Source organism: Aplidium turbinatum, chromosome 7, assembly GCF_918807975.1.
Source record: "Aplidium turbinatum chromosome 7, kaAplTurb1.1, whole genome shotgun sequence".
NCBI classification, from domain to species: Eukaryota; Metazoa; Chordata; class Ascidiacea; order Aplousobranchia; family Polyclinidae; genus Aplidium; species Aplidium turbinatum.
The window spans coordinates 23915820-23934202 of record NC_137478.1 but is presented as its reverse complement, the minus strand read 5'-3'; the positions used below and the strand labels follow the sequence as shown (position 1 = coordinate 23934202).

The 18383-nt window shown below is 41.0% G+C and overlaps 1 protein-coding gene across 1 annotated transcript; it reads right to left on the bottom strand.

Annotated features, from left to right (window-relative positions):
- Nucleotides 1-239: 239 nt before the first annotated feature.
- On the bottom strand, nucleotides 240-17941 carry LOC145773870 (kelch-like protein 12). The gene is made up of 9 exons (XM_082584991.1): nucleotides 17826-17941; nucleotides 11044-11117; nucleotides 10051-10174; nucleotides 8061-8214; nucleotides 7301-7518; nucleotides 6504-6653; nucleotides 2554-2656; nucleotides 598-654; nucleotides 240-418 (listed from the first exon to the last, which is right to left on the bottom strand). The coding sequence occupies exons 2-9, from the start codon at nucleotides 11100-11102 to the stop codon at nucleotides 240-242; spliced, it is 1044 nt and encodes a 347-aa protein (XP_082441117.1). The 5' UTR covers nucleotides 11103-11117; nucleotides 17826-17941.
- Nucleotides 17942-18383: the final 442 nt, after the last annotated feature.

Here is an 18383-nt window from a genome sequence, read left to right as displayed (position 1 = left end):
GTTGTTGATTTCAGGGTCATCAACATTTATCGTTACAACTTTGAAAGGTTATAGTAAGGAAATGAAGCAAAATTTTTGAGTAAAAAAAGTGTAATATTTAAGGAAAACCATTAAAAAACTAATGTCAAAATTATCATTCAATATGTCCGCCCTTGGCGTCGATCAATCTCGCATCCAAGGAGGCACGTGACCGAATATTGTTTTCAGCGACGAAAATAAATTCGATGTTCAACATCATTTTAACCCTCAAAACGATTGTGTTTGGTCACGTCAGGGGGATGAAACACCTCGTGTCGCGTCTCGGACCCAAAGTGCTGCCGTGACGGACTCGGGTAGTTTGTTTTACGTGGATCAGGAAGTGAAACTGAACCAGGAAAACTACGCAAGGATATTCTCGATGGTTCATTGTTGCTCTGGGCTAAAAAGCATTTCAAGAAGCGTGCTTAGTCTTTACAGCAGGACTCAGCTCCGTCTCATGGAGCTAAAGATACGCAGGGGTGGCTTTCAGCCAATGTGCCACACTTCATTTCCAAGGAGGAGTGGCCACCCCCCCCCCCCCCCGATCTGAATCCTCTTCACTTCAGGATCTGGTCTTACCTTGAGAGCACGGTCTCGTCGACATGTCAACGAAGTTTGAAGGCTCTGAAGATGAAGCTTCGAAAGGAATGGACCAAAATTCCAGAGAACGTAATTCGTGACTCGTGTAAGGCGTTTTCTAAACGTCTTCAGTTGGTGATCGACGCCAAGGGCGGACATATTGAATGATAATTTTGACATTAGTTTTTTTAATGTTTTTTCCTTAAATATTACACTTTTTTCACTCAAAAAATTTGCTTCATTTCCTTACTATAACCTTTCAAAGTTGTAACGATAAATACTGATCACCCTGTATGTGTTTTGTTTTTTGGTCTTGTGTAATGTGTATTTGTGAAATTAAAAAAATTCACTAATTTTTGTTGACTTGGTGTGCTGTTACAGTGTACAGTTGATCAGCAGTTTGTACTTCAGATACTATAGTCAACAGTGGCATGCCCTTTCGTAACCACGTCCAACCCGCAGTGGTTAGCATTTCATAAACCGCATTTAGCCTGCACAAATATTGCATTTAGCCCGCTCGAGACCACTGCTTCCCCCTCGCTCAGCCCGTGCACAAACCGCAGGTATCTCGCGTTCAAACTGCGTTTAGCCCGTGCACAAACCGCAGGTATCTCGCGTTCAAACTGCGTTTAGCCCGTGCACAAACCGCAGGTATCTCGCGTTCAAACTGCGTTTAGCCCGCTCGGGACCACTGCTTCCCCCTCGCTCAGCCCGTGCACAAACCGCAGGTATCTCGCGTTCAAACTGCGTTTAGCCCGCTCGGGACCACTGTTTCCCCGGCGGCCAAAACCGTACAGGTACTATAAGGGCCGCCCGCTAAGGGCCTGCAATGCAGCCCACACTCTACCTGTACAGGGCCTGTATACTTGTGTTAGCTGGGGGGCAGTACCACCTTTTTTCAAAAATGTTGATTGATCACCTACCACCTCAAATCTTACACAATATGACTTAGTGGCTGTTATTAGCAAATGGACGTTTTTTAATTCGTTTTCATTCGAAAAATATTTTGAATGGCCCCCCACTTTCAGAAAATCCTGCGTACGCCACTGTTCACTGCTTAAATGACCTGATAAACGCCCAGACTGACATTATTACGTCATAGATCAGACAACTTCAAACGAACTTTATTTTATACTGATTGTTTTTTTTGAAAAAAAAATGAAACTGCCAACATAATAAAAACCTGCTTTGTGGTGTGTATGCGTTGCTTATTATTCGTCCAAAACACACTTATTTTATCACTGCGCATTTTGCAGTTTATCGCTGCACAATTCTGGTTTATCACTGCGCCTTAGAAATGCTGCTGAGACAACTTGATTAGTCATTCTGATAATAGCATAGTAACATTGTGTCACGTGATGTGTCATTTTCATACAAAAAAGCAATATGCAGGATTGCAGGTTGCAGGCTTAAGTATTTTATAAAAGTTACATATCACCGGATGTGATGAGTTAGAATGTCAGTTATCTGCTTTTCCATTATAAATTGAAACGTGGACGTCGCTACAATAGCATAGCGACGTCCACGATTGAAATGTCCAGAATTTTTGTAAAACACAGCGATGTTAATATGAAAGACGAAACTGACGTCTTGATTTCAAAACCCAGATCAAATTCGGTTTAAGACTATTGGTGAACAAGCATGGTTCTCTTGGCACACGTTTGCATTTCTGGAAATTTGTTATTATTCAGCAGCTTCCCTCAATTTGCGTTGGATCAATGTTTGAAGTTGTTAATAAAAAGTAGAAAAAATTACTCCTCGTATATTTTCCTAACAAAACCTTTGATTAGTGACGTCAATAAAGAAACGATCTGAAACATTTGACTCTGCTTTGAATAACTTTCATCAATAATGCCACACAAACTTTGTGGGTCATAAAAGCTGTGGGATATTGTGACTCAATGAACAACTCTTACATGCAGTACAAATATTTTAAACTAAAAAGGTTGTCCAAACCTTCCTTTGCTGAAGGAGCGGGAAGAACTTCAGTTGCAGCAGCACGTGGAATTGCAGATAGAAGTAAAATATTTGTACATTCCACTGAAGTCATAATCAATTCCTGATGAATTGAAAGGAACTTTAGCAAATTTACACGCAAGTTTAGTGTCATTATTTCATTATTTATGAGGTAGTTGTTGTTTGTTGCAACATCGGTATCACAAATTCACATAAACCATTTGTGAATTAGATTTCGGCACCAAATTTTACGAATGATTGCAGATAAAAATACCCAAGTCCTTCTCCACAACAGAAGCCATATGCTGGAGTGGAACCACTTTTGCTTAGTTTATATTGATTACATCAGTACGTTAGTTTATTGTTTTGTAACGTTGTATTCAAACTTCTTGTTATTGTAATAACTCGTGTTATGTTTCCCATCGTTATGGTGAGCTGAATGTAATACTTCTCGTAATTCATCTTACTTATTGTTGAAGAATCTTGTTTAGACTAATGGTTGTACACTGTCCAAGTATATAATACACTATGCTATCTCTTACAAACTTTTAAAGTGATCACAATAGTGACAATATTAAATGGGCATTTGGCAGCACTGTTTTGATGATATTCACTTATATTCCACTTCATCGTTTTTCCTAGCACAACCATGCCAGTTACAAACATATAAGAAGAATCATCAACAACATATGCTCACTGTTGCTACATGTCAGTTAGTCGTCGTCGTCGTCGTCGTATGAGCTGTTCTTCTGGACTATATGTTTGGGCATGATGTCATCAGCCACTCGACAGTTTCGTCATCCAGGGCCTTCAGTCCAAGCGCTCCATGTGGTGGTTGATGGATTGGGCAGTCATGGACGACATGATCTACTGTCTGGTCTGTGGCGCCACACTCGCATCCCGGTGAGGGAGCCAGGCCCCATTTGCACATGTCTGAACGAAAGCGACCGACGCCGGTTCGTAGGCGGTTAAGCCGGACCCACGCAAGTCTTGCGAGGGACATTCCCGGAGGGTGGGGATCGACGTCGGGTAGGAAATCACGGAGTCGGGAGGTGTTGTTTTGCCACTCCATGTTCCATGTGTAGTTCGTCCAGTGTGCCGCACTTATTCCAAGATCTTCAACGTTGTTCAGAAGCTGTCGTGCGGCGGGCACAAATGGGCGTCTTGATTTCAGTCGCTGCTGTCCTCCAGGTAGGCGCTGGAATGTACTGTGGAGGAGGTGGTCGGGGTCCAGTGCGCGACGAGCAAGGGAAATCATGGCTCCTTTACGGCGAAGCTCAGCAGGTTGGATGCCTGCAAGGATGGGAAGGCAGTCCGTTGGAGTGGGACGCAGGCATCCAGTCACAGTGCGTAGTGCGTCATTGATGGCGGTGTCAATGTGGCGGGTGTGAGAGCTGCGGCACCACACTGGTGCGCAGTACTCAGCGGTAGAATGGACAAGGGCCAAGGTAGCTGTGCGAAGGGTTTTCGCATCAGCTCCCCAGCCGGAACCCGCCAGCCGCCTCAAAAGTGCAACGCGCGCAGATAGTTTTTTGCGCAGTGACTCCAGGTGTCGTCGGTACGTGAGTGACCTGTCCAGGGTTACGCCGAGGTAGGTGGGTTCGGCGCAGTAGGGGAGGTGTTCGTCATCGGTGGTAATGTTGATCTCACGTTTTGCTTCCTTGTTGTTTAGGTGGAAGGCCGCCGACACTGTCTTTGCCTTGCTGAGCTGTAGCTTCCATTTCTGGAGATATGTTGATATAGTTGACATGTCCTGGCTTAGGTTCCTCTCCATTGACTGCCAATCTCCGGCTGGATGCAGGAGAGCCAGATCGTCTGCATAAGCATACTTCCTGGAGATGGTGTCAGGCAGGTCATAGATGTAAGTGTTAAAGAGGAGGGGAGCCAGGACAGAGCCCTGTGGGACGCCGTTCCTGAGTCGACGTAGTCTACTTCGTCGGCCGCTACCGGTGGAAAGGGTAAAGCTGCGGTTTTGCACAAGTTCCATAATCATATGGACCATGTGCCTGTCAGGAAGGAGACGAAGTAGTTTGCAGGTAAGGCCGCTGTGCCATACAGTGTCGTAGGCAGCCGTGAGATCGACAAACACGGCGCCAGCCTTCTTTTTTGCCGAGAAGCTGTCCTCGATGTCTTGGGTCATCAGGGTGACCTGGTCTACAGTTGATCTTCCGTGGCGAAAGCCGGCTTGTTCCCGAGGGAGCTGAGGGTCTATTATCGGTTCGACACGGGCGTAGATAAGTCTTTCGAGTATCTTGAAGGGGATACAGAGCAGAGAGATGGGGCGGTAGCTCTTCGGATCCCCTGGGGGCTTCTTCGGCTTTGGGACTGCAACCACTAGGGCTCTTCTCCAGATTCTTGGGATGCGCAGGTGACGCAAGCAGCAGGAAAGGAATTCTTTTAACCAGGACCTCATAGAGGGGGCAGCTTGGAGTATTAGTTCCGGGCATAGGTGGTCAAGGCCCGGGGATTTGCCTGGCTTTAGGTGCTGGAGGGCGGAGGCAAATTCTTCTGGGGTAAACTCACCAGAGATGTTGCCCTCGACAGGTGTTGGGACCTTCCAGAGGTCCGTCATTTCCTTGAGGACGGACTTGTCTGATTCACGGTCTCTCGTTCTGTGCACTCCATTTTTCACAAGTTGTGAGGCGATGGCATTTGCTGAAATGGGGCATTGGCGACGAGAGGCACGTGATCTGCCAGTGAGGTTGTTGAGTGTACTCCAAGCTGTGCGGCTGGAGTGCGTGAAGTCGATTGAGTCTATGGCTTCTGTCCAGCGCTTCTTCCTCTTTGAATCCAATCTTGCCAGCAGGGCTGTTGCTGAGTTGGTGGTGGCGGTACCCTGGGGGGAACGGAGGAAGTCGCGGTAAAGCCTGTCGCACTCCACATCCCAGCAAGGTATGTAGTTTTTCCGTCGACCTCGCGGGATGGAGTCTTTTGCCGCAGATATGATTGCATCACAGAAGTCCTGGTAGGCTTCATCCACTTTGATGGTGTGTGGGGATGGGAGGTACTGCGTAGCTTCGTTTGTGAGGAAGCTGTAGTATTCCCAGTCGGCCTTTCTGAAGTTCCATCGCTTGACAGGCTTGCTCGGAATAGGTGTGGCAAGCAAGGGGGCCGTGATTAGCGAGGGTCGGTGTTGAGACCTTGGGAACTTCTCTAACACACGTCTGTCCGGCTGGCGATCATCGGGGTCATCACTTGCGAAAGCCAGGTCTGGGTTCGTGCCAGTGTTCCAACGACCGGAGTGGAAGCTCGGTGCGCCCTTAGGATCGTGTAAGAGGGCGAGGTTGTTGTTGGTTGCCCAAGCGGCCAGACTATCTCCGTCGTTGTTGATGGAGTTGTATCCCCAGTCAGTGTGGTGGCAGTTAAAATCGCCAGCATAGAGGCTGGGGTGGGGGAACACTGGGATGGCTGTTGATGTTATCCGCGAAGGTGGGGGCTTGTAGACATTGACGATGTTGTAGCCTGCTACATCTACACAGAGCCACTCGATCTCCGATTGAGCTTGGGATTGGTCAACCAAGGACCAGCTCAGCCGGTCATGGACAAACGTGGCGAGGCCGTGTTTCCTGCTGCAGGTTGCGCCTGCGAGTGTGAAGTTGGTTATTACCAACTTATCCACAGATGTACAGTGAGTCTCCTGGAGGAGGATGATGAGGGCTTGATGCTTGGTGGCCAGGTGCTCGATGATGTTGAGCTTGCTGGCCGTGATGCCCTCGGTGTTCAGCTGCAGTACGGTGGGTCGTCGGTACTTTTCGACAGTGCGAGCACTGCCGTGCCCTGAAAAGGGCATTTTCCTACCCACCCTGCGCTGAACAGTCTCATTAGCTCTTGTTTGACAAGCTTCGTTTCGCATACGTATTTTGTATAATTTCGTATGTTACTGACGGGGGGGACCACGTGAAGGTGCTTGTCAGTTAGTGATTACTAATTGTAATATTTGTCAGATTTACCTCTTTCAATGCAACATTTTGCAAGAAGTTCCAGGATAGTTTTCCAAGTTTAACAAAACCGAAAAGTTTAACCATGTGCTTCTTACGTGTGGTGACGTCATGTTTGACCCAATTTATGAGCGCATTAAAAACATTTTCTTCAGAGGATACCTGAATGACGACATAAATTATTGCTGCGCTTTATCACAAATGAGAAATAACGTCACAGAACAACAAGATATAAAATGTCGACTCCAATTCTTCAACTCAGTTCATGGATGGAAAAGCAGATAATGGCCAAGCAAACAATTTACCAAAATGTTAAGTCCAGTACTTGCTAATATTTTTTACACTTTTGAATATGAACGGCAGCCACAAATTTAAACTTTACTGTGAGCGTCAGCATTACTAGTCTAAAAAGTTGTTCTTCTGCACTGGTTTAAATCGACTAACATTGAAGTAGAATTCATTTATTGGAGCTTTTATAAATCATGTAGACATTGATATTTTGTCGCGTAATAACTATTTATGCAGTCCCTGATTAGTTATTGCTTATTGTATGTTTACCATGGAGAATAGGTATTTGATATACAGGGATGGTTTGCATAATGAACGGGCAATGATTACTGGTATATGACTTGCCGTCTAAATTTCTTCGCACCCACACGTAGCACCAGCCTTGATTATGTGACTTGTTAAAGAACATGGAGAATGCTCACAAATTACATAACTGGAGAACAGTCTGGTACAATTTTGTTTGTGGAATTTGTGATTGTCGAATTCTATTTGGAGTCTTAATTTGAAATAAGCCTACAAACCTTTTTCTCTTCCACTTGCATCACTTCAAACATCACGTCCGGTGTTAGCTCTTTGAACTCTTTTCCATCGATGACTGATTCAAAGTTTTCAGCAATGACGATATTTGCTTTTGCCACAACTTGGTCCAGATCATACATTTTCGAATATGCTTGAATTGTTAAGCAATTCGTCACATCAATTTCATCAAGAAGAAATTCGATGCAATATTGCTTGAGATCTAAACAACAACCAACATCAATGAAAAACTTTATTGTGCAATGAAACCTGTTAAAAAAAATTATGAATAAATAAAACTGCCAACTCCTGCCATGGTATCTTTGCTATGAAATTTGAAAACTCAAAACAATGATTGTTTGTTAATGTTTCGAGTTAACCTAGCCGACTGTGACCGAAAAGGAGCTCAGTTAACATGCCTGGGTGCGGCTAAATAGCCTCCGCACAGGAATTAGGCTCTTCAATTCTATGCACAAATGGGGCCCATCAGCATGCGCGACATGCAATTGTGGGTGCAGAAAAACAATCTAAACACCACAGAGTGTACGTACAGCTGTCCAACTTTTACTTTATCAGGAACAGCTGGTCTGCCAATCCTGGATGACACTGCTATCAAGGGCTGCTCAACGAATGCCCGGACATTTAACTTGATGAAACGCTGTCAACAGTAAGAAACAATTCCTCATACGAACGAAGCAGACTTGCAAAAAGATTTTCGTACATTTGTAAAAGTTGGTTTGCTCCCAAACGATCGTTGACACTTACTTGGAATTTGCATATAATTTGATGCTTCAAGCAAATTATAGACATTTTCATCTGTCACTTTCACCTCGCAAGTGTAAATGAAAGTGAGTATCAGCTCCATTGTTTCCTCATCAATGCCTTGTATATCCGCCTTGTTTTCATACTTATCCCTCATCTAACAATTCACAAAACAAACCAGGCTTGATTACAGCAATTCTCATTTCCTAAGATAACTTTTCGTTCATTGCGATACACAGTTTTAGTTAGCCTATCAATTGCAAGCAATGAACACGTTTGCAAAAACAAACAATTTAAACAGACACAAAAAACAGTCCACTTGAAAAAATGTGGTTTCTCTGTCAAGCAATAAATGCTATTAATACTACAAATAGTATTTAATGCCAAGGAAAAAGCCAAGCAGAGCGAATTACATCAAAATTAGTTACTAGTTCACTAAAATTAAAAATTATTTACTAGTTTTAATAAACTAGTAAATAATTTTGATGTAGTTACTCTGTTATGTTTCAAATCAAAACAATTTTATTTTGCAAAAATAAATTAAATTCACTTTGCATTGTCACAGCTGATTTGTTTATATTTTGTGATATCTATGTAAATATCTAAATTGTGTGTTCACAGAAAGATATGAACTATGAAGCTAACCTTCGTTTCTTAAGCATGCCATTGTTTTGTAAAGACACAGCGTTATGCCCCTAGTGAGTGTCGAACCGACAACCTTCGAACGCAGGTAAGATGATCTCACCATTAGGCTGAGCAGTTGACATTACAAACTTTCAGCAACGTTCTTATTACTTCTATAGCAATGCACATTGTGTAGAAAACAAATTATACATTTTATAGAAGAATATCCAGCTATTATTCTTAATATGTCAAATCTAGAGTATAAACCAGAGGTGGGTAAGCTTTTTGGACCACGAGCCAAAACTTTTTAATCTTTGACAAGAGGGCCAGCCATGTGAGTATAGTTAGCAACAACTAACCTTATTTAGCTTCCACATTAAAACTGTTGATGATCTCCCTTTTAGGGTGAAACAGGCTGTATTTTTTAGAGAGTATACTATATTTGAGGTAATTCGCTCTGCTTGGCTTAAATTTGCTTGGCATTGAGCACTTTTTGTAGTATTAATAGTATTTATTGTTGAGACTGTTACTACATGTAAGCATAACTTGATTAAGTTTGACACTTACAAAGCTTTGAAAACTTTACTAAACGAGCTTTTCTATAAACCTGAAGGTTAAGTTTTTGTGAGATAACAACCTTGCTAGGCTAGCCCTGCTGCCAGCTACGACACTACCACATATCAAACATGTGATTAAACAAAGTTTCAACAATTGTTTGACGATGACGGAACAATAAACCAAATTAATAATGTTTAGTTGTGACATAACAATGAACTATAGTATAGACACTACTTAACAAAATTTCAATAAGATAAAATGATTGTGTGTGCATTAGAAAATCAGTTGATGAATTAGGTTAAAGCATTCGTTTCCGTCAATATCAGGTGGGCCAGATTAAATAACCCAACAGGCTGGATTTGGCCAGCGGGCCATAGTTTGCCGATGTCTGGTATAAACCCTCCTATACAAATGTTATATTTTTTACACCATTCAATAGCTTTGGTTGAAAAGAGATAAAAATCCAGTCAAAGGAAATGTAGAGTTTGTTTCGTGAAATCTAAGCTCATTAACATTGTAAAATGTATTTATAAGTTTACATGTGATTAAACAATCATGAATTACCCTCAAACGAACCATCATTGTTTACATTGTTATTTGGTATTATTTAGCTTGCTTAAAGCTGGTAATGAAGTAATGCTTTGTGGTATATATGACTACTACAAACCACATAAAGAATTTCTTCCCTCTCACATAGAGAAGTTTGTGTGCACATAAGCATGGCATCGAACACCAGATGTTTGCATTTAGCACTCGATGTAAAACACTTTGCCACCTCGGCATTAAAAAGTACAAATAACATAAAATTCACCTCTAAGAAAAACATTTTTTGATAAAAGGTCGAAAATGCACTGAGAATGCATTTGTGGCCAGCAAATTCACCATCTCCAGCTGTCAAAGTAATGTCACAACAACCATTTGTAGACTTCCTTTCTCTAATAAAAAAAAATTGGAATATTCATCAAATTGATTTTTAGAAACTGTGGATACGTCATTTGACATAGCCATCGATTTAAACAAATATTGTTAGCATAATTTAAATAGCTAACACAGTCCTATCTTAGTAGTAGTTTAACTTAAATAAAAAAATTTTTGGCCCAAAACAAAATTTGTTTCAAATGTCAAAAAAGACAAAAGCTTAAGAGTAAAACCCAAGATGTAAAGCATCATGGTAAATGGAAATAACTGATTTTTTGGAAAAATCAACTTTCTGCAGTATCAGCATGAAAAAAAGTATTAAATAAAAAAATATCTGAGGATAAAAAAATGTGTGATGTGAACAGATCCAAGGTTGGTATTTTAAAATATATTGGCTCAAAGCACAAACTGTGTTAATATGAAGCACAGAATGCTGGGGAAGTTACTTCATAAATACTTGAATTTTCCTAGAGTTTATTTAAAAATACATACATACAAATGATGATGAAACAATAGCCTACTAACATTTATAATAAATTCAAAAATAATTTGACAATTTTATTTGTTATGTATGAGGTAAAATAACAGCAAAATACAATCAAACAATAATTACTATTAATACTACAAAAAGTGCTCAATGCCAAGTAAAAAAGCCAAGCAGAGCAAATTACATCAAATATAGTTATTACTTTCTAAAACATCTACAGCCTGTCTTACCCTAATAGGGGTTCATCAGAAGGTCCTTATTCAAATATCTATTTGAATATATATATCCTATCTATTTGAATAAGGACCTTCTCATGATCCCTATTTTAGGGTGAAACAAGCTGTAGAGGTTTTAGAAAGTAATAACTACAATTGATGCAAAATGCAATCATATATTTACGTGTTCAGCTTGGACATGATATCTTTCATGTGATCACTTTGAAAAACTTTGAATCCCATTTTTCTAGTATTTGTCTACAACAATAAAACATATTAGATATAGTTATTCTTTACTGCTGTTTTCACTAGATAAACCACAATTGCACAAGCACTGTTTTAATTTTCACTTGCAAATGCTTGTATCCACAAAGAGTTTTTTCAAATTTTGTTTTGTCATTATAAAATACAATCATTCTTACACTTGTTCATTGCCTAACGTATATACCAGAAAAAATAACATCAAATTTTTTGAGCAAAACTGGACCAGTGGATCTCAACCTGGTTGTCAAAATGTTATGGACCTTTTCAAAAATTTATCATGTCTGCAGATTCAAAAGTCTCCAAGAGCAATCTTTAGTGCTTACATTTTTTCTAATATCAATGCATTTATCAACCCCTTGAAACTTTCCATGCACTCCCCAAGGTTCTCAGTTTATCGACGCCTGGTGTTACGGCCAATCTCTGTACAAATCAAACGTCATATAAAACCGTTCAAGTCTACTGAATATTACGTCATGGAAATTCCTAAAGCATGTGCCAAAATTGCACCATCGTTCATAAGACCTGTTTGGGCCTGTTTAAACAGGAAATATTACATCAGCTTAAACACCTGTTGGAATGACTTCATAATTGTCTTTCATTTATTGCGTCACAGTTACTTTCTACGTGAATTTGAGATATTGATATCTATTCTGGTCATTCGTAAAATAATTGTTTGAAAGTTGGCCGCACATTTAACTGTTGGCTTAGTGCTTGCTAGCTGGACAAAAGTTCCGTCTTTTATCCAATTAATCTGTATTGTAGTGACAGTTTTTTAGAGGTGTAGGCGTTACACCTATTTTCGATAGCCTCGGGCTAATTTTACTGGAATACACTGTTTGAATAGACGTTTCGAAAGTGTGTTTATTTTTGGGTCATTGCATGCAGACGAACGGATTTGGGAATCTTACGTTACAATTTTCCCACGAAGAGATTATGGTTTACCGCTGTGACCATAAAAAATAAAAGACGAGTTCTTGTTAGCTGGTAGGCCAAGAAGCACTAAAAGCATAAAAAATAAAAGACGATTCTCTGTCTAGTGTTTGGCACAGAAGCACTTAGAAGCAAAAAAATAAAAGACGAAGTTAGTTAGTTGGTAGGCCAAGAAGCACTTAGAAGCAAAGAAATAATAAAAGAAGATCTTATTGGTTGGTAGTCTAAAGAAGTAAAGAAAAGTAAAGACATTTCTTCTCAGTTTGGTACAGAAGAAAAATAACTTTGACATTTATTGGCAAGAAAGAAGATTAAAGGCAATCCATCTGTGCTTGAAGATTCAAGTGGAAGAATCCAAGCAAGTTTTGTGGACGTTTGGACTTCACATACTCGTACAGCTACGGTATCGTGCATTTAAATTCTTTTTTGTATTTTTTACGGTCTTGGCAGTTAAGTTTTTTATAACTACTGTAGCCTAATAATTTTGTGTGTTTGTGTAACTTAATTTTTTTAATTGTTAATTTAGCCCCAACATTTAATATGTCTACACTCGGTGGCGACAAGGACTCGACCGCCGTAGACTCGACTGAGTTTAAGCCTGATGATGTTCTTTGCGGTCGGGCAGGCCATTCTGGGGAGGGACCCAATAACGATGAGGCTAAGTCAGTTCGAGAGGCCCGGCATCTTAGACGGGATATTTTGACTCAAATTGGGAAACTTTCTGTGGCCCTAGGTTCTTTGAGTGATAAGCAGGAACTGTTAATTTTTCGATCTAACTTATCTACTTTAGAAGAGGAATTACGGCATTTCCATGCTTTCTTGAGTAAAATTTTTAACTCTGCAATCTTAGCAGAACTTCGTGATAGGGTAGATCCCGAATTTAACTCGTTAAAAAATAACTTCCAACAAAACGAAAGTGAGTTCTCAGATAGGTTGGATGCTGACATACATCCTGAAGATAGCGCCTCAAATGTAAGCACTAGGATGTCTGAGAGCTCGTCACGGATAGTGGCACAAATTAACTTACAGCTAAGACGAGAGGAGCTCCAGATACAAGCCGAAGCGAGAGCTGCTGAGGCTGCCATGAGAGCTGAGGCCATACGAACTGAAGCTGCCGCGAGAGCTGAGGCCATACGAGCTGAGGCTGCCGCGAGAGCTGAGGCCGAAGCGAGAGCTGCTGAGGCCGCCGCGAGAGCTGAGGCCGTACGAACTGAGGCTGCCGCTAAAGCCGAAGCGAGAGCTGCTGAGTTCGCACTCAAAGACGCTCAGTTGAGGGCTGAACAACGTAAGGAAGCGGCATTAGCTGAATATCGATCAGAGGTGGGCTCCCGGCGTAGCTCTAAGAAGGGATCTTCTAGGCATTCCAGAAGTGAACATCAATCACAGTTTAATTTACCTAACCTTTTCCAGACGCCTGTTCAATCTGTAAGTGGACCTGTACAATCCACATGTTTTCCAGCTGTTTCAGGAGGTCTCGGGGCCGCGGCTAAGGGTCTTCCGAAGGCTGTAGAGCCAAGGTCTGCAAATTACAACCGAACTCCTCCCCCAGAGCGTACAGGTCACGGGGCCGCCATTAGCAGTAATGCTTTGCCCCCTTCAAAGTTTTCTGCGCCGCTAGTTTTTGATCGCCCAGCTACACGTAATTTAGGTGGTTGTGAGAGGCGTATCGTGTCTCCTGATTTTAACGTGTTTGAGGATCGTGATCAGGCTGTGCATGTGACTGAGCCCACTCAGCCCCTTAAGGGATATAGCTTGTCTTCTCCCGCTAAATCGAGTTCTCAACAGCAGGATTGCTTTTTTGAATACCAAAATAGTAGGACGTTCTTCGATAAGGCGGCCTTGATTGGTTACGATGGTAATAATATGCCATTTGTCTTCTTTAAAAATCGTGTTATGGCCTTGATGGCAGCTTCGCCTTTTAAGGGAACTCGTTTGACTTTGTTGCAAGCAGCTTGTGTTAGAACAGCTGCACAAACGATTGCTAATTTGGTTTCCGACACTCCTGGCTTGTCAGAGGAAGACAGGATAGAAATGTCGTTATCTCGCTTGTCCCAACGTTTTGGAGTTCGTGGAGGTCTTTTCGCAGAACCAGAAATTAGAAAGTATCGCTATGGTAGCAAATTGACTTCTATCTCTTCCAGTGATTTGAAAGAGTTTAAAGATGAATTGTCGCAGTGTTTGCTTTATGCGAAAGCTTATGGTCAGCGTGATAAATTAGAAGGACGTTTTGTTTTGGATTTGGCTAAGCGACTCCCGTTTGACGCTAAGCAGCGTTATCTTGACTTTTTAGGTGATCAGTATGGTAGCACTGAGGAACCTACCTTTCAGAGTTTGTTTGATTTTGTAGTACGGGAGGAAACGCGCAAGTCGACTGATTTTAGCATTATGCTAATGGGCGATTCTGGTGAGTCGCAGCATTTTAAAAAGTTTGGCAAAGGAAAATTGCCTTCATGTCCGGTTAGGCAGACGTCGGTAAAGCCCCATGATAATGTGATTTCAGGGAGTTCGCAGTACTCGACTGCTGTTGGCGCACCGCGCGGCGGTGTGGCCAAACATAGTGACATACCGGCGTGTTTTTGTTGTTCGTCACGTGGTCAAGTTGAATATCATTTTTTGTCTAATTGTAAAGAATTTTTGCGCTTGACACCTAAAGATCGGAGAGATGTCATTGTGAAAGCTGGCAAATGCTTGAATTGTTTGCGCCAGCATATGGTTAGAGACTGTAATCATGCAAATAACTGTCGTAAGTGTGGACCTACCAACGATAGGAAACACTATTTTCTTCTGCATGATTTTTATGTGACGTCACGTGATTCTCTGGATTCGGTCGGTAAAGATGATGCTGGTGCCAGAGTTCCTGTGCGTAATGTTAAGATTGGAAATGTTAAAGCAGCCTTTAACCGCGTTACTGCTGCTCGTGTTTTGACTCCAATGACTGGCAAATCGAAGTTGGTGTATTGTCAGCATGATCCTGGTTCGCAGTTGACCTTTGTTTCGAGTGACTTGGTGTGCGAACTTGGTCTTAAACCGTATGATAAAGCGTCGTTTAAAATAGATACTCTGGCTGGTCAGAAACCTACTTGTGCTGACCTTGTTAAACTCAACATCCAGTCGTTAGAGACTGATGAACTGTTTTGTGATATAACCTCGGTGGTTAACCCAGCTTGGGCTGACGATGTTAAAACTTTACCTCATAAACAAGATTTAAGTGGTTTCCGTCATTTTCATGACGTGAATATGTTTCATTTGAATGATTGTAGTACTGTAGATGTACTGATTGGCAATGACAACGCTTATTTGATGTGGGCAAAAGAAGAACGTGTTGGTGAAAATCGCAGTGAACCACATGCTTTACTCACTCCTCTCGGTTGGTTGGCTTGTGGTGGTAAGTCACCCTTAGTTGAAAGCGTTGCTAAAGTGTGCAGAGTGCAGACGTCTTCAGAGTCGGATGTCATCTCTGGCTTTCAGCGTAAAATTGAGTCTCGCGATATGGAAATAGCAGACCTGAATAAAGTCATTCAGGATTTGACTTTGCAAAATGAAACCTGTGAATTGTCTCGCAATGATATTTTGGCTAGAGAACTTGTCGAACCGAATATTGAGTTGAAAGATGGTCGATTTGAGATACCTGTTCCGTTGAAGGAAGTTATTGATTTACCTAACAATTTGGTGTTGGCGTCAGATAAAGCTGCTGATTTAAAGAAGAAGGCTTTAAAACAATCTGAATTCCGAGGAACTTGTGTAAATGATGTAATGTCTTCTTGTCCTGAATTGTCTGACTTGTTAAACCCTCTGGCAGATGTCTTGGCTAGATTTCGGCTTGAAAGATTTGGTTTCATGGCTGATGTGACCAAATACTTTTTTCACATTTTGGACTCTTCAATTCGTAAGCCCAATTTTATTGAACTGCTTACGTACACAGGCAGTGCCGTTCGGATCGTGAACGAACGCCCTTTGGTACCTTTGAGTGACGACCCTAGGGATTTTACTGTCATCACCCCTGCCTCACTTTTGACCCCATACTTAGACCCATACTGTGCTGTTGGGCAACCACATGATCGTGACCAATTAAGAAGGGATTATCGGTTCAATTTGTCACTTTCTCAGCAGTTTTGGAATAAATGGATCGATTTTTACTTGCCAGGTCTTCAGGGCCGGAAAAAATGGCTAAAAATGGCCGAGAATTTGGAGCCTGGTCAACTTGTAGTGGTAGGTTCTCTCCAAGACATTGGTAAACGTGGGAAGTATCAACTTGGGAGGGTGCATGAGGTAGTTCCACAAATTAGGAAAGGGAAGCCTGTGGTTCGTGGAGCCAAAGTTGCCGTCTGCAACTATGATGAGAGTACGGGGAAAGTGAAAGTAGACTACGTGTTGAGGGATATTTCGTGCCTCGCCCCCGTAAAGAACACCTAAGTGTTAGGGTTTGAGCCTGGTTTTGTCTGCGGTGGCCGATACTTGTCTGAGCCCAGAACAGTCGGTTATTATCGCAACCATTGTATATAGCGTCATTTTTTGCGTGTACCTAATACCTATGGTACCAATTTCATGTATCGCCGTGTTTATTCTTATTGCTGTTCATTCTTTGCATGCCCTTTGTAGTTACGTATTAACTTAAACGAGAGTGTTTCAAACAATTTGTGTATCGTGTGTTTTATTCATTGGCTCACGATTGTCCTTCAATTCTTTTTTAGTTATGCCATGTTAGACTGTCATAACTAGGGGCCGCTATGTTACGGCCAATCTCTGTACAAATCAAACGTCATATAAAACCGTTCAAGTCTACTGAATATTACGTCATGGAAATTCCTAAAGCATGTGCCAAAATTGCACCATCGTTCATAAGACCTGTTTGGGCCTGTTTAAACAGGAAATATTACATCAGCTTAAACACCTGTTGGAATGACTTCATAATTGTCTTTCATTTATTGCGTCACAGTTACTTTCTACGTGAATTTGAGATATTGATATCTATTCTGGTCATTCGTAAAATGATTGTTTGAAAGTTGGCCGCACATTTAACTGTTGGCTTAGTGCTTGCTAGCTGGACAAAAGTTCCGTCTTTTATCCAATTAATCTGTATTGTAGTGACAGTTTTTTAGAGGTGTAGGCGTTACACCTATTTTCGATAGCCTCGGGCTAATTTTACTGGAATACACTGTTTGAATAGACGTTTCGAAAGTGTGTTTATTTTTGGGTCATTGCATGCAGACGAACGGATTTGGGAATCTTACGTTACAATTTTCCCACGAAGAGATTATGGTTTACCGCTGTGACCACCTGGAAACCAATTTTCTAGAAGTATAACTATCATCCAATCATGGGAAATCTCTGTCTATCATTGATTGTCTACTTCAAAAAATGAAGGTAACATAATTTCTCATGGTTTTTATTGGGGTGTAGTTGCAAATGCTTGGTTATAAAAAAGTCATACACTTTTGCCAAATGATAGTAGAAAAAGAAAAAAGTTTTGCGCCTCAGATTTCACAATAGGCTATATAATATATACTGAAATTTAATCACAGCAAAAAAGCTAAGCAGAGTAAATTACATCAAATTAACAATATATGATACAATGCATAAAAAATTGTAAACTCCAGTTCCATGTCAGTCACTTAATCCAGTCTATGCTTAATCAGTTCATATAAGTCTGCTTTAAGTATTTCAGCTTCAATGCAAACTACCTTATTTGATGCCAATAAATAATAAAACAATCACACATATGTGATGTACTTAAGGTTCATGTATGAACGTAAATTCTGTGACATCACCTACCTCAGATGTAACTTCAACACAAAATATATGACAGTATAGCTTCTTGGCAAGTGATGATGTGAATGCAAAAATCAAAAATTCTTAAAGGCCACAATTACACCTCAGAACAAGGTTATGCTATAAACATGAATTACTTAAAATTTTAATTGTGAGCATTCTATAACCTCAGCAGTCAGCAGGTAAAGACTTGGAACAAATGCTGTTATTTTCATAAGTGAAAATGTTGTTCTGAGAAATTTGTCTTGTCAAATAATAACTTATATATATCATATTATATGTCAAGCCAAAATTTAATTAATCAGTCATTACACTAACGACACTTTTCCAAAAATCTCAGAGTAATGCATGGTACCAAACCATGGCTTACGTAATACGTACGTATTATCAGCCGACTCTTTATCAGCCATATTCTCACTAATTGTGTGTTATCAGGTGTTTTCGAGCTTTGAAACTTTAAGCTACCGACATGTGCGACCATCGAAGTTACCAGCATTGTGTGGCACTGTTTACGTATTACGTAAGTCATGTACCAAACACATAAAAATAAATGAAAATGTA